Source organism: Lithobates pipiens, unplaced genomic scaffold, assembly GCF_037356315.1.
Source record: "Lithobates pipiens isolate NorthernLeopardFrog02 unplaced genomic scaffold, aLitPip1_a1.2 Scaffold_28, whole genome shotgun sequence".
In the NCBI taxonomy this organism is placed as follows: Eukaryota; Metazoa; Chordata; class Amphibia; order Anura; family Ranidae; genus Lithobates; species Lithobates pipiens.
In genome coordinates this window covers 107263788-107279689 of record NW_027507789.1, presented here as the reverse complement: position 1 = coordinate 107279689, position 15902 = coordinate 107263788, and the positions used below count along the sequence as shown (strand labels likewise).

General features: G+C 44.1%; 1 protein-coding gene across 2 annotated transcripts in view; it reads right to left on the bottom strand.

Annotated features, from left to right (window-relative positions):
* NBR1 (NBR1 autophagy cargo receptor) overlaps positions 1–15902 on the bottom strand; it is a 187981-nt gene that overhangs the window by 126557 nt on the left and 45522 nt on the right. For both annotated transcript variants that reach the window (XM_077459505.1, XM_077459506.1), the window contains exon 3: positions 10428–10490. In XM_077459505.1, coding sequence (XP_077315631.1) covers positions 10428–10490 — 63 coding nt within the window. The remainder of the gene's footprint in view (positions 1–10427; positions 10491–15902) is intronic.

Below are 15902 nucleotides of genomic sequence, written 5' to 3'. Positions count from 1 at the left end.
AGACCTCAGCCACCAGAGAAGGGAATCCCTAACTGGTTCACCCGAATTTGACAATCCAGGGATAATGGAGATTTGTTAAATTTTGACAAAATCTCCTTTTGCAGGACTCGAGTGTGAAATTGAGCATACGGTACCACATCGAAAGTAGCTACCATGAGGCCGAGAACTCGCATGCAGAAGTGCAGCAACGTCCACCTGTGGCTCACCAACAACTTCACCGTAGCTTGAAGATTCTGCAGCTTGTCTGAAGGGAGAAAAACTCTCGCTTCTGAGGAGTCCAACAGTAAGCCCAGGTACTCCAGGTGTTGTCGGCACCAACACTGACTTCTTTACATTCAGCACCCAAACTCCCGGAGAGTCTGTATGGTGATCGCTACATCCTCCCTTAATTCTGAGGTGGAAGTTGCTCTCAGAAGGAGGTCTTCTAGGTAACCTACAATTGCAATTCCATGTTGCCTTAATAGCACCAGAATTGGAGCTAACACTTTGGTAAAGACACGAGGGTGCTGACACCAGGCCAAAAGGGAGAGCCACAAACTGATAGTTCTCTTCCCCGACTGCAAATCGCAGAAACCTGATGCCTGAAGCATATGGGTACATGTAAGTACGCGTCCTGGATATCCAAGGACGCCAGGAAGTCCCCCTGATGGAGTGCAGCGAGCCGATTCCATCCTTACATAGTTAGTCGGGTTGAAAAAAAAAGACACAAATCCATCCAGTTCAACCTTAAAAACTAGGGATGCACCGAATGGGTTTTTTGGTGCCGAAACCGATACTGAAAATAAATCTTCCTTGATCCCGAAAACCAAAACCGATAAAGAAACAGCACCGATACAGAAATTGACTGTTTTAAAAAAATATTTTTATACAGAAGATGGTCAGAGACTGGGCACATGCTACAGGAGATGGTCAGAGACTGGGGACATGCTACAGGAGATGGTCAGAGACTGGAGACATGCTACAGGAGATGGTCAGAGACTGGAGACATGCTACAGGAGATGGTCAGAGACTGGAGACATGCTACAGGAGATGGTCAGAGACTGGAGACATGCTACAGGAGATGGTCAGAGACTGCAGGCATGCTACAGGAGATGGCCAGAGACTGCAGGCATGCTACAGGAGATGGCCAGAGACTGCAGGCATGCTACAGGAGATGGCCAGAGACTGCAGGCATGCTACAGGAGATGGCCAGAGACTGCAGGCATGCTACAGGAGATGGCCAGAGACTGCAGGCATGCTACAGGAGATGGCCAGAGACTGCAGGCATGCTACAGGAGATGGCCAGAGACTGCAGGCATGCTACAGGAGATGGCCAGAGACTGCAGGCATGCTACAGGAGATGGCCAGAGACTGCAGGCATGCTACAGGAGATGGCCAGAGACTGCAGGCATGCTACAGGAGATGGCCAGAGACTGCAGGCATGCTACAGGAGATGGCCAGAGACTGCAGGCATGCTACAGGAGATGGCCAGAGACTGCAGGCATGCTACAGGAGATGGCCAGAGACTGCAGGCATGCTACAGGAGATGGCCAGAGACTGCAGGCATGCTACAGGAGATGGCCAGAGACTGCAGGCATGCTACAGGAGATGGCCAGAGACTGCAGGCATGCTACAGGAGATGGCCAGAGACTGCAGGCATGCTACAGGAGATGGCCAGAGACTGCAGGCATGCTACAGGAGATGGCCAGAGACTGCAGGCATGCTACAGGAGATGGCCAGAGACTGCAGGCATGCTACAGGAGATGGCCAGAGACTGCAGGCATGCTACAGGAGATGGCCAGAGACTGCAGGCATGCTACAGGAGATGGCCAGAGACTGCAGGCATGCTACAGGAGATGGCCAGAGACTGCAGGCATGCTACAGGAGATGGCCAGAGACTGCAAGTATGCTACAGGAGATGGCCAGAGACTGCTGGCATGCTACAGGAGATGGCCAGAGACTGCCGGCATGCTACAGGAGATGGCCAGAGACTGGGGACATGGTACAGGAGATGGTCAGAGACTGGGGACATGGTACAGGAGATGGTCAGAGACTGCAGGCATGCTACAGGAGATGGCCAGAGACTGCAGGCATGCTACAGGAGATGGCCAGAGACTGCAGGCATGCTACAGGAGATGGCCAGAGACTGCAGGCATGCTACAGGAGATGGCCAAAGACTGCAAGCATGCTACAGGAGATGGCCAGAGACTGCTGGCATGCTACAGGAGATGGCCAGAGACTGCCGGCATGCTACAGGAGATGGCCAGAGACTGCCGGCATGGTACAGGAGATGGTCAGAGACTGGGGACATGGTACAGGAGATGGTCAGAGACTGGGGACATGGTACAGGAGATCAATGCAGCCTCACCAGTGCACATCATACGCAGCCTCATTGTGCCCAGCAGCCTACCAGTGCCCGTCATGTAGCCTGCCTGTGCCTCACCAGTGCATATAAACATACACATATAAAAACACACACACACATACATAGGCATAGGCATACAAAACACACACACACACACACATATATTATATATATATATATATATATATATATATATATATATATATATATATATATATACGGTCCGATATCCTGTTTATATGTTTCGGCGGCCGAAATTTCAGTGCATCCCTATTAAAAACAATAAATAAATAAAATAAAAAATATCGCACAATCCAATATAACCAATTTTATACTCACAGTTGATCCAGAGGAAGGCAAAAAAACCCCAGCAGAGCATGCTCCAATTTGCTACAGCAGGGGAAAAAATTCCTTCCTGATCCCCGAAGAGGCAATTCGATTTTCCCTGGATCAACTTTACCTATAAATGTTAGTACCCAGTTATATTATGTACATTCAGGAAAGTATCCAGGCCTTTCTTAAAGCAATCTACTGAGCTGGGCAGAACCACCACTGACAGGAGTCTATTCCACATTTTCACAGCTCTTACTGTGAAGAAACCTTTCCGTATTTGAAGATGAAATCTCTTTTCCTGTAGATGTATAGAGTGCCCCTGTGTCCTCTGGGTTGACCGTAAAGAGAATAACTCAACACCAAGTTCACTATATGGACCCCTTATATATGTCAACATGTTGATCATATCCCCCTTATTCTCCTCTTCTCAAGAGAGAATAAATTCAGTTCCTCTAATATTTCCTCATAGCTGAGCTCCTCCATGCCTCTTATCAGTTTGGTTGCCCTTCTCTGCACTTTCTCCAGTTCCCCGATATCCCTTTTGAGAACTGGTGCCCAAAACTGATCTGCATATTCCAGCACTTTCACAAACCCCTTCCTTTTTGGGGACTACAAACAGATTGGAGTAGAATCCCTGAAACCTTTCCAGCGTCGGCACAGATACTATCACCCCGCACAGCAGCAGGTCCAGTACTGCCCCGAACAGAGCTTCCCGAAGAGCGGGAGTAGAAGTAGGTGGGAGGGGAAAAATCTGTTTTGTGGACAAGAAACTATCTTGTATCCTGATGAAACCAGTTCGCAGACCCATTGGTCGGACAGTAGGGAGGTCCACCGAGCTGCAAACTCCCGAAGGCGACCCCCTACCCGAGAGTTGGGCAGGGGGCAAACCTTCATCCGGTAACATTTTTGCTTGCAGACTAGTTTGGCTTGCGAAACCAGGGACGCTTTTGTCCTTCAGGAGGCGCCTTGTCGGGGAACGCTTACTTGCCGACCGGGCGAAAAAGCCATTTCTGAGTGGAAAAAGAGGGCCCTTGCCTATGGCGTGGCTCTTTACACTTCCTGGACTGTGGGAGCAATGTGCTCTTCCCACCGGTAACATTTTTAATAATGTCATCCAGCGAAGCTCCAAATAGCCTCTCATCTTTGAAGGGCAAATCCACCAGTGCTTTTTTTTTTTTTTTGATGCCTGGTCCACAGACCAGCATTTCAGCCAAATCAGGCGCCGTAGCACCACTGTTGATACTGATGCTCTAGAGAGCAGGGGGGCCGTATCCAGGGCCGCATCACAGGCATACTTAAGGCCATGCACCAACTGATCTGCCAGTTCTACGCAGACCAGGGGAAACTGTTGCTTATCCAATTCACGGTGCAACAACTTTGCCCATTCAGTAAGCATCTGCAACACCAAGGCCGTGGCCAGCACAGGTCATAACGCTGACCCCCACCACCGTAAACATGGACCGGGCCACTGTCTCAGCCCACCTGTCGGCAGCGTCCTTGAAGGCAGGAGTCCCTTCTACAGGAATCATGGTTAATTTATTTAACCTGGATACCAGAGGGTCAATGACCGGAGGAGACGCACATTTTTTCAGGAGGCTCTCAAAGGGGTAACGCACTGCCATTCTTCTTGGGACTGAAAAGGTCCACTGCGGGCTTCCCCATTCCTTGTAGATTAACTTATTAAAGTCAAATACGGAAACACCTTAGGCGTGTGGGCCAGTTTGCAATACCCAAAAGGGACCGCCACTTCAGAAGTTTCTGCTGCATCCTTTAACTTCTGGGTATCCCGCACCGCAGTAATAAGTGCTCTTACCAGCGCTTTTTCCTGCGCTAACCCAGACACAGAGTCATTCTCGCTGTCCAAACGGTCCTGGTCCGCATCCTCTCACACATCAGAACAGGGGCCGTCAGTCACCGCGGGCCACGAGTCTGAATCAGAGTTCTTCCCAGAATATGGGGGGGGGCAGGGGGTGTTTTTTATCCCCCTTGCACCCGCACGCCACTTCCACCCTTGCAACAAAAGTCTCCAGGACCACCGACAAAGCGTCCATAGGCACCACATTTTTAGCAGGTGAGCCAGTTGCAATAGCAGGGATGTCTGGGGAAGAACTGCCAGCTCGCCTCACTCACCTGCCACGACTTAGGGACTTATGGCAAAGTACACAAATCCCAGCCTCCTAGCTGCTCGCAGACTGAGAGGCCCCCCGCAGGACTCACCAACCCGATCAAGTGCTGCGCTGTGCTGCCGCTGACCGCTCTGCCCTGTGTCAGTCAAAAAGTGCCCAGAGTAAAAACTGCACTGTTCTGAGGTACACACACACACCAGCACTAGAGGTAAACCGCGCTGAGGCGACCAGAAAATGGCCGCCGGCCGCCCTAGCAAAAAAAAAATAAAAAATCACCAAAAAATGGCCACCGAACCTTCTAGAAAATGGCTGACGGCATATACACTGCATAAGACTACAGGAAAATGGCCGCGGCCTCAGCAAAATGGCGATGGCCTCTCCTTATGTAAAATAGCCCAAGCACCTCACAGTGAATAAAAAAGGGCAGTAAAGAAAAAAACAGATCCTAACAGCCAGTGCAGACCCCAGCCAAAGCCCGGAGCTTCCCCAGACGACCCCCGGCCAGGTACATACACCGCACCTCATGCCCAGTCACACAGCGGCCCCAGCAGGAGGAGGAGAGAATGAGGGACAAGGAGAGAGGAAAGGGAGAGTGAGAGACCCCCCTAGTCGACCTCCCAGGGAATGCCCAGCTGCTCTATCCTGCCGAGGCAGGGAGAGCCGTACTTAACCCTCCTGTTGGGATTGCTGGACACATTCCACCACAGACCCATCACCCGAGCAGTACGGGTTGGCTGCTGGCCACGGCAAACCGTGACACGGACAGCAGTAGCCCAGTCATATATGTGTGCCCCCGGAGCATATAGCTCACCCGCTGTTGATTGTAGATCACAGGATCAAAATTGTAGAAAAAAAAAATGAAAATATTCCCAGGACCAATGGTCCCCTCAGGGAGCCAGATTCTTCTCCTACTCTAGGCAGAAAAAAAAAACTGAGCTGCAGGAAGCAGGGTGAGGGGTTATAGCCAGAGGGACTGCCCCCTGGGTGGTGCTGTGCAGTCTTGCTGTTTTTACATGTGTTACATGTTCTGCCTCGTCCTCTCCTGCAGGTGGTGTGATAACCCTAAGGTCAAGAATTAAAGGAGCTGTGTCTGTCAATGAACAAAAGAGAAAAGGATATTCACCCTTAAATAGGGCTTTAAAGGCCACAAACACTGAGGTGCGTAGAAAATGATTTATTACATGAAAAAGAATGATACCAGATCAAAACAAATGATCAAACATAAAAAGAGACGCCTAGCTTCTAAGTACACGTGACAAACATAACAAACAGCAAAATATAACAGTACATAAAAATGACACTAGTACTCTCTGGGGGGGGGGGGGGGTACCAGGGATTACCATCCACTGGAGAGTACTAGTGTCATTTTTATTTACTGTTATATTTTGCTGTTTGTTATGTTTGTCACATGTACTTATATGCTAGGCGTCTCTTTTTATGTTTGATCATTCGTTTTGATCTGGTATCATTCTTTTTCATGTAATAAATCTTTTTCTACGCACCTCAGTGTCTGTGGCCTTTAAAGTCCTATTTAAGGGGGAATATCCTTTTTTGCTCTATATTCTTAGGGGTGTGGCCTATGCACTGACCTTTTGACATGGTGAGAACCTCTTTTCTCTTTATTAATCCCTGAAGAAAAAATTATTATTGTCTATATTTTGAAATGTGTTGAGCATCCCCATCTACTGAATTACCGCCTCCATGCGCTTTATGGCGGAACAGCAAGTAGCTGGGGAATACCACTTCAACTTTTGATACACACTATGAATTTAGTCAAGGTTATGCAATATTCTGGCATCATTGTTGAATGTATTGTTTTTTTTTTTTTTTACATATTACACTTTTGTGACTTTTAATAATAAACTATTATAAACTAATAACGAGGTTAAGACTGTCACTAATATGTCAAGGGACGATAGCAATAACACATATAGTCATGTGAGTCTTTTCATTTTATCGGGTTGAGATTTACTAACCTAGACAATTTCAGGGGCTGGCAAGAGAGGGTGGTTACCGTGGGACCAAGGAGAGCAAATGTAACCACCCTCTAGCAGAAAGTCAGATCACAGTAGCAAAAAAGGAAATTGGAGATTTGGAGGGGACTAAGAGCAATAAAAAAGGGACTTTCTGAGTTAAAGTGATTGTAAGGGCTCATTTACATTTGCTTTGGTTTAACACACATTAAAGCGCCTACCACTTCTACATGCATTTATGATGTGTTTTTGATGCTTCGAGGAAGCTTTGGTGGCGATTCTGTGATGCTCTTTTGAAGTTTTGTTGAAGCTTGAGAGGTGTGTGTGTGTGTGTGTGTGTGTGTGTGTGTGTGTGTGTGTGTGTGTGTATCGAATACCTGCAATTTCTCCAAAGCGAAGGTAAAGCTGAATTGTAAATATGGTAATGATAGGGGCGCTGAAATATAAATCTTAATTACAAAAAGTGTATTACTTATTAATCATAAGCGACTAAAGTGATAAACAACCTGTCACCATACAATAATAATCATATGACAATTGCAAAAAGCTGATAAATAATAAAGTCCCAATTGAATACTAGAGAACAACATATATCCAAAGTCCATACAGTGATTCATTTAGTGATAAACTCCGTCTATATCCATTTGCCAGAAAATACTGAAATCTTCTAAAAAAATTGTGAAACGTCCCTTCACCAAGATTTGGACAGGACAACACCCAACCGTGAAGATATAGTTGTCTTCTTACCAGATGGTGTTGACTACTTTAATTGAAAAGATAGTCAGATAGTCAATCCCATAAAATTTGCAAAGTGAAGGATCACTTTCATGATTTCATTATTATCACTTTCATGATGTGATTTGAAATGTCTTGACACGCTATGATTGGGAAAACCTTTCTTAATATTTGTGAGATGTTCATTGATTCTGATTTTTAACTGTCTGATGCTTCGGCCTACATACTGTATTGAGCATGGGCAAATGGATATAGACGGAGTTTATCACTAAATGAATCACTGTATGGACTTTGGATATATGTTGTTCTCTAGTATTCAATTGGGACTTTATTATTTATCAGCTTTTTGCAATTGTCATCTGATTATTATTGTATGGTGACAGGTTGTTTATCACTTTAGTCGCTTATGATTAATAAGTTCTACACTTTTTGTAATTAAGGTTTATATTTCAGCGCCCCCATCATTACCATATTTTCAGTGCAACAAGTTTTTTCACTATAGATTTCTTGTTTCTAGGGAGCAGCTATAAGAGTTCACTCAGTTAGTTCCGAGTCACAGATTATTTATTATTTTTTATCACACAGTGTTTTAGTAAGTGGCGCGGAGTTTATTTACTGCTGTTTTCAGTCATATGCACACAAAGCTGAATTGTAGCCTTTCAAAAGCCACAAGTGCTTGAAGCGAGCATTGTCATTGTCATAGTGTTAGAGTTCTATGGCGGCTTTGAAGAGCTTTGATGCACCACTAAAGCGACATGGGGTATCATTTTTGAAGCAAAGCAAATGCAAGGTGTAAACAGGACTGTAAGCTGACCATATTTAGTGACAGGAGCTTTAACAGGCATTCAGAGAGCTTTAACAAAGCTTGTCCAACGTGTAAACTAGCCCTTAAGCTTTGTTTTTTCTGTTTTTTTTTAACCACTTGAGACCCGCACTACGTCTATTGACGTCATGGGGTTTCGCTGGTTATATCTAAATGATGCCTGAGTCCACAGGCATCATTCAGATATTGCCGTTTTCAGCCGGCGATTCCCTATACCATAAGAACGATCATAGCGGCTGTTCCACCGCTTGATCGTTCTTACGGGCGGCGGGAGGGGACGCCCCCCCCTCCCGCCAGTGCTTCTACCGACTCACCGTTTCCATCGGTGAGTCGGTCACAGGATCCGCCGGCCCCAGCACGTGATCATAGAGATTTCGGCGGACTAGATTGTCCCCGGAGTCTCTATGATCGTTCGGAGGCCGGGCGCGATGTTATGACGTCACGCCCGGCCTCGGTATTCAAATTAACGGCGCCGATCTGGCTAGGAAGCCATGATCGTTTTTTTTTTTTGTTTTTTTATTCTTCCCAGCCTAGAGGTGAAATATGGGGTCTTATTGACCCCATATTTCACTGTAAATAGGTCCGATTGTGCCATATTCCTATTAATAGGGATGTTTACATTCCTTGTAATAGGAATAAAAGTCATCAATTTTTTTTTAAGTGTAAAACAAAATAAAAAAATTTTTAAGCGCCCCTGTCCCCGTGAGCTCGCACACAGAAGCGAACGCATACGTAAGTCCCGCCCACATATGAAAACGGTGTTCAAACCACACATGTGAGGTATCGCCGCGAACGTTAGAGCGAGAGCAATAATTCTAGCCCTAGACTTCCTCTGTAACCCAAAACATGTAACCAGTAAAAAAATTTAAAGCGTCGCCATTCCACGAGCGCGTGCAATTTTGAAGCGTGACATGTTGGGTATCTATTTACTCGGCGTATCCTCCTCTTTCACATTATGCAAAAAAATTGGGCTAACTTTACTGTTTTTTTTTTTTTAACATGAAACTGATTTTTTTCTGAAAAAAACGCGTTCGAAAAATTGCTGCGCAAATACCGTGCGAGATAAAAAGTTGCAATGACCGCCATTGTATTCTCTAGGCTCTTTGCTAAAAAAACATATATAATGTTTGGGGGTTCTATGTAATTTTCTAGCAAACAAATTAGGAATTTTACATGTAGGAGAGAAATGTCAGAATTGGCCTGGGTCTGAAGTGGTTAAAATAACAAACATGTTTTACTTGCCTCCTCTGTGCAAGGGTTTTGCACAGAGTGGCCCCGGTCCTTCTTTTCCACATCATAGCTGATGAGTAAGCACTGATCACAGTGCGAAGCGCGTCAGTATTTCCCTGTACCCTATTTTCTTGCTGTGGATTATTTGATGTGACCCACGTTGTTTCAATAAGATGGGATTTCAAGTCTTTTCCCAGAGTTTTGTTCTGCTTGCTTGCTCACATTGACACAGATAGCAGGACCCGCCCGCCTGTCACTGGATTTGATTGACAGCAGGCTCCCGCTACTATCAATCTATCCAGTGAGGACCCAAGACAGTGGCTGAAGCTGGTGGGCTTGCCCCCCATCGCTGCAGCACAAAAGGTTTTTCAGAGCTGCATCTGAGGAGGTCTGAGAGTTGCCAAATGTGAGCCTATTCCCAACAAAAGGCTGTGGTCACTTAAACCATCCAATCATGTCTAAGCAAGAATCATCTGCCCCCCCCCCTTTTTTTTGTACAAAATTCGATTTGCTAAATATTGGGTAATTAGAGTAAATATAGCTTACCCTTATGTACTAAGCTAAGTGAAACGCTTGCACTTTGCTAGACCTCAATGTGCATAACAGAGCAAAGTTCACACAACTGTTCTATTGTGAGCAATCACTAACTTACTGTTCCCTATATTAATGTACGGAAATCATTTTGTATCATTTTAAAACAAATTAGATGTTGTATTTAAATACTGTAATCTGTCTGGAAGCACATCAATATACTAGTAGATTTCAAACTTTAGGGACATTTTGGGGGGTGCACAGGAGGTGAACAGTTAATGCTTATACAGACAGGCAAGTAACCAGCACCGAAATAAAATAACCCATCTTACCTCTTCATTTTCTTCATCTATATATTTTATCTGTATGTCACTTAAATCAAACGACACAAGCACCTACAAAGGCAAAACCAAAATGAATAAAAAGGTTTCAGTCTTATTTAATGTATACTGTTAAAGTACAAGGAAAGTGGAAAAAAAAAAAACTGTTTGTTGCATACACACATATATACATACATATATACATATATATATATATATATATATATATATATATATATATATATATATATATACACACACACACACACACACACACACATGCATACATATATAAACATTTTTACAAAATATTAGCGCATACACCTTTTTTTTCAAACCTTCTATGGAGCCATCACGTGATTGTACAGCTCCAACTCCTCCATGTCAATGAGCGGCTGCTGGAGGATAAGATAGAATGGTACTCTCCCACACTGAAAAGAGGGGAGCAGTAGGTGGGAGACATCATGGTCCTGTGCAATTCAGTTCCACTGTTGAGCCATGAATTGACAGGGGATCAGAAGCTGTGTGACCACGTGACTGCTCTGAAGAAAAAAATAAATAAAAAAATAAAAAACTTTTTATACAAACTGTATATGAACAGAAAGGAGGCATCATTTAGGTTCCATTCATATATGTCCGGTGTGCATTTCTTCTCTATTTTCACAGCAGATTTCAAAAGCAGCTGTTTAGCGGCTCAGCAGTGAATTCAGATAAGGTTCAGATGCAAATTTTTGGAGCTAGTGGCCACCGATATCTTTAAAAATAGCTTGTTGTTAAGGAGCGGCCGGGAAGCCACATCCTTAACCACTGGGCACTTAAACACCCTTAATAACCAGACCAATTTTCAGCTTTTGGTGCTCTCACATTTTGAATGACAATTACTCAGTCATGCAACACTGGACCTATATGAAATTTTTGTCCTTTTTTTCACACAAATAGAGCTTTCTTTTGGTGGTATTTAATCACCTCAGTTTTTTATTTTTTGTGCTATAAAAGAAAAAAGACTGAAAATTCTGCGAAAAAATTAATTTTTCTTCGTTTCTGTTATAAATTTTAGCAGATTAGTAATTTTTTCTTCATAAATTTTGGCCAAAATTTATACCACTACATATCTTTGGTAAAAATAAGTACAAATTGGTGGATATTATTTGGTCTTTGTGAAAGTTATAGAGTCCACAAGCTGTGGTGCCAATATCTGAAAATTGATCACACCTGAAAGACTGACGGCCTATTTCAATTCTTGAGACCCTAACATGCCAGAAAAGTACAAAAACCCCCCAAATGACCCCTTTTTGGAAAGAAGACATTCCAAGGTATTTAGTAAGAGGCATGATGAGTTTTTTGAAGTTGTCATTTTTTCCCACAATTCTTTGCAAAATCAATATTTTTTTTCCTTTTTTTTTTCTTCCACAAAATTGTCATATTATCAGGTTATTTCTCACACACAGCATATGCATACCACAAATTACACCCCCAAAACACATTCTGCTATTACTCCCGAGTACAGCGATACCACATGTGTGAGACTTTTACATAGTGTGGCCACATACAGAGGCCCAACATGCAGGGAGCGCCATCAGGTGTTCTGGAGCACCCAGGACAATTCTGACATTTCTCTCCTACATGTAAAAATCATCATTTATTTGCTAGAAAATTACAGAGAACCCCAAAACATTATATATTTTTTTTTAGCAAAGACCCTGGAGAATACAATTGTGGTCGTTGCAAATTTTTATCTCACACGGTATTTGCGCAGCAATTTTTTCGACCGCATTTTTTTGGGGGAAAAAAACAGTTTTGTGCTTAAAAAAAAACAAAAAAAAAAAAAACAGTAAAGTTAGCCCAATTTTTGCATAAAGTGAAAGATGAAGTTATGCTGAGTAAATAGATATCGAACATGTCACTCTTCAAAATTGCACATGCCCATGGAATGGCGCCAAACGTCGCTACTTAAAAAATCCCCATAGGCGACGCTTTAAATTTTTTTTACTGGTTACATGTTTTGAGTTGCAGAGGAGGTCTAGGGCTAGAATTATTGCTCTCGCTCTAACGTTCACAGCGGTACCTCACATGTGTGGTTTTAACACCGTTTTCATATGTGTGCAGGGCTTACGTATGCGTTCACTTCTGCATGCGAGCACATGGGGACAGGGGTGCTTTAAATTTTTTTTTATTTTTTTTTATTGTTCATTTTACTTTATTTTAGTTTGACATTCTTTTCCCCAAAAATAAGTTTTTGATTACTTTTATTCCTATTACAAGGAATGTAAACATCCCTTGTAATAGGAATATGGGGTGACAGGTCCTCTTTACAGTGAAATCTGGGGGTCAATATGACCCCACATCTCACCTCTAGGCTGGGAAGCCTGAAATAAAAAAAAAAAAAGAAGAAGAAGATTCTGGCTTTGATCGTACTGGCGAGTTGGTAGAAGCACCGGAGGGTGGTGAGGGGTGGGGGGGCGTCTATGGCTGGGTATTGCAGGGTATAACCGAGTATGGCTGGGTATCTCCGAGTATGGCTGGGTATGGCAATTTATGGCAGGGTATTGCGGGGTACTGCAGAGTAATGGCGGGGTACTGCAGAGTAATGGCGGGGTACTGCAGAGTATTGGGGGGTACTGCAGAGTAATGGCAGGGTACTGCAGAGTAATGGGGGGTACTGCAGAGTAATGGCAGGGTACTGCAGAGTATTGGCAGGGAATTGAGGGGTTAAATTCGGTGAGCAGCGATGTGGGCACTGCAGATGCAGCCCACATCGCTGCTGACACCGATCTCTTTCCCCTCCGCTGTACCGATCGGTACAGAGAGGGGGAGGGAGGAACCGGCGTCATGTTATGACGCCGGTTTGTTTACAAGTGATCACTCCGTCATTTGACGGAGCGATCACGTGGTAAACGGGCGCGACGAGCGGCCGTTTACCGTGATCCGTGATGCGCCGGGTCCACTGGACCCGGCGGTCACGGATGATCTCGTGTGCGCGCCCCAGGGGGCGCGCGAGAGCAGAATTCTGGGAGGCCGTTAATTAACGGCCTCTCAGAGTTAAGCAACCGCCCTGAAGCCGTTAATCGGCAATGGGCGGTTGTTAAGTGGTTAAAGTGGATGTAAACCCTTCCCTGTACCCAGCGAAGTAAACAGCCTTGGATGATACACAGAGATGAAACAAATCTCCCTAAACAAGTTTTACATGTATATCTGCTGTCTTCAGCTTCTTTATATACTCTTTATAAAATGCACATCCTGTTAGAAATCTTTCTTCCTGTTTCAGCAGGGAGTCTGGGCTTACACTGTGTGAGAGCTGATTGGAGGAAAGGGACACACCCCCACTCCACATAGGCAGAGGAACAAAGAAAAATTTTTAGTGCTGTACTGTGAATAGACAAACTCTCTGCTTATCTCTAAACACCCTCCCCAACACAAATTTCCAGCTGTTTTTATCTCCCGTTTCGAAAAACTTAGAAGTTATCATGCTGGTAACAGAGGAATGGAGCAGCAGAAAGACTCGGGATATAGAGCTTTAGGGAGAGAGAATTAAACACTACAAATATATGTGCCTAAGTCAGATTTCATGAATGGGGTTTACAACCACTAACAATGGATGACTTATCAGCTGTCACCGGGTCCCCCAACCTTTCCTGACCTACCAGGCTGCATTCTCAGATACGGGTCTGGTATTGATTTTGGGGGGACCCCATGCCATTTTTTTTTTCTTTTTAACCTTAGCATGAAGTTCCCCTTAAAATCCACATCAGACCAGAAAGGGCCCGGTTTGGATTTTTTTTGTCACTGAATTCATATTCAAAACAGATAGGTCAGACAATGCACAGGACTCTTTTTTTTTTTTTTTAATTTGCAACGAATTTGCACTGCCGCTGCACCACATACATGTGAACCGGCTCCATAGAAAATGCTGTGTCATGCGAATCAGATGCAGTTCAAAACCCATCCAATTCACATATACAGTCCCTTGCGAAAGTATTCGGCCCCCTTGAAATTTTCAACCTTTTGCCACATTTCAGGCTTCAAACATAAAGATAAAGAATCACCAACAAGTGGGACACAATTGTGAAGTGGAACGAAATCTATTGGATTTTTGAAACTTTTTTAACTAATAAAAAAAAAAGTGGGGCGTGCAAAATTATTCGGCCCCCTTGCATTAATACTTTGTAGAGCCACCTTTTGCTGCGATTACATCTGCAAGTCGCTTGGGGTATGTCTCTATCAGTTTTGCACATCGAGAGACTGAAATTCTTGCCCATTCTTCCTTGCAAAACAGCTCGAGCTCAGTGAGGTTGGATGGAGAGCGTTTGTCAACAGCAGTTTTCAGCTCTTTCCACAGATTCTCGATTGGATTCAGGTCTGGACTTTGACTTGGCCATTCTAACACCTGGATACGTTTATTTGTGAACCATTCCTTTGTAGATTTTGCTGTATGTTTGGGATCATGGTCTTGTTGGAAGATAAATCTCCGTCCCAGTTTCAGGTCTTTAGTATACTCCAACAGGTTTTCATCCAGAATGGTCCTGTATTTGGCTGCATCCATCTTCCCCTCAATTTTAACCATCTTCCCTGTCCCTGCTGAAGAAAAGCAGGCCCAAACCATGATGCTGCCACCACCATGTTTGACAGTGGGGATGGTGTGTTGAGGGTGATGAGCTGTGTTGCTTTTACGCCAAACATATCGTTTTGCATTGTGGGCAAAAAGTTTGATTTTGGTTTCATCTGACCAGAGCACCTTCTTCCACATGTTTGGTGTGGCTCCCAGGTGGCTTGTGGCAAACTTTAGATGAGACTTTTTATGGATATCTTTGAGAAATGGCTTTCTTCTTGCCACTCTTCCATAAAGGCCAGATTTGTGCAGTGTACGACTGATTGTTGTCCTATGGACAGACTCTTCCACCTCAGCTGTAGTTCTCTGCAGTTCATCCAGAGTGATCATGGGCCTCTTGGCTGCATCTCTGATCAGTCTTCTCCTTGTCTGAGCTGAAAGTTTAGAGGGACGGCCAGGTCTTGGTAGATTTGCAGTGGTCTGATACTCCTTCCATTTCAAAATGATCGCTTGCACAGTGCTCCTTGGGATGTTTAAAGCTTGGGAAATCTTTTTGTATCCAAATCCAGCTTTAAAACTTCTCCACAACAGTATTACGGACCTGCCTGGTGTGTTTCCTGGTCTTCATGATGCTCTCTGCGCTTTCAACAGAACCCTGAGACTATCACAGAGCAGGTGCATTTATACAGAGACTTGATTACACACAGGTGGATTCCATTTATCACCATCAGTCATTTAGGACAACATTGGATCATTCAGAGATCCTCGCTGAACTTCTGGAGTGAGTTTGCTGCACTGAAAGTAAAGAGGCCGAATAATTTTGCACGCACCACTTTTCAGTTTTTTATTTGCTAAAAAAGTTTAAATTTTCTAATAGATTTCGTTCCACTTCACAATTGTGTCCCACTTGTTGGTGATTCTTCACAAAAAATTAAAATTTT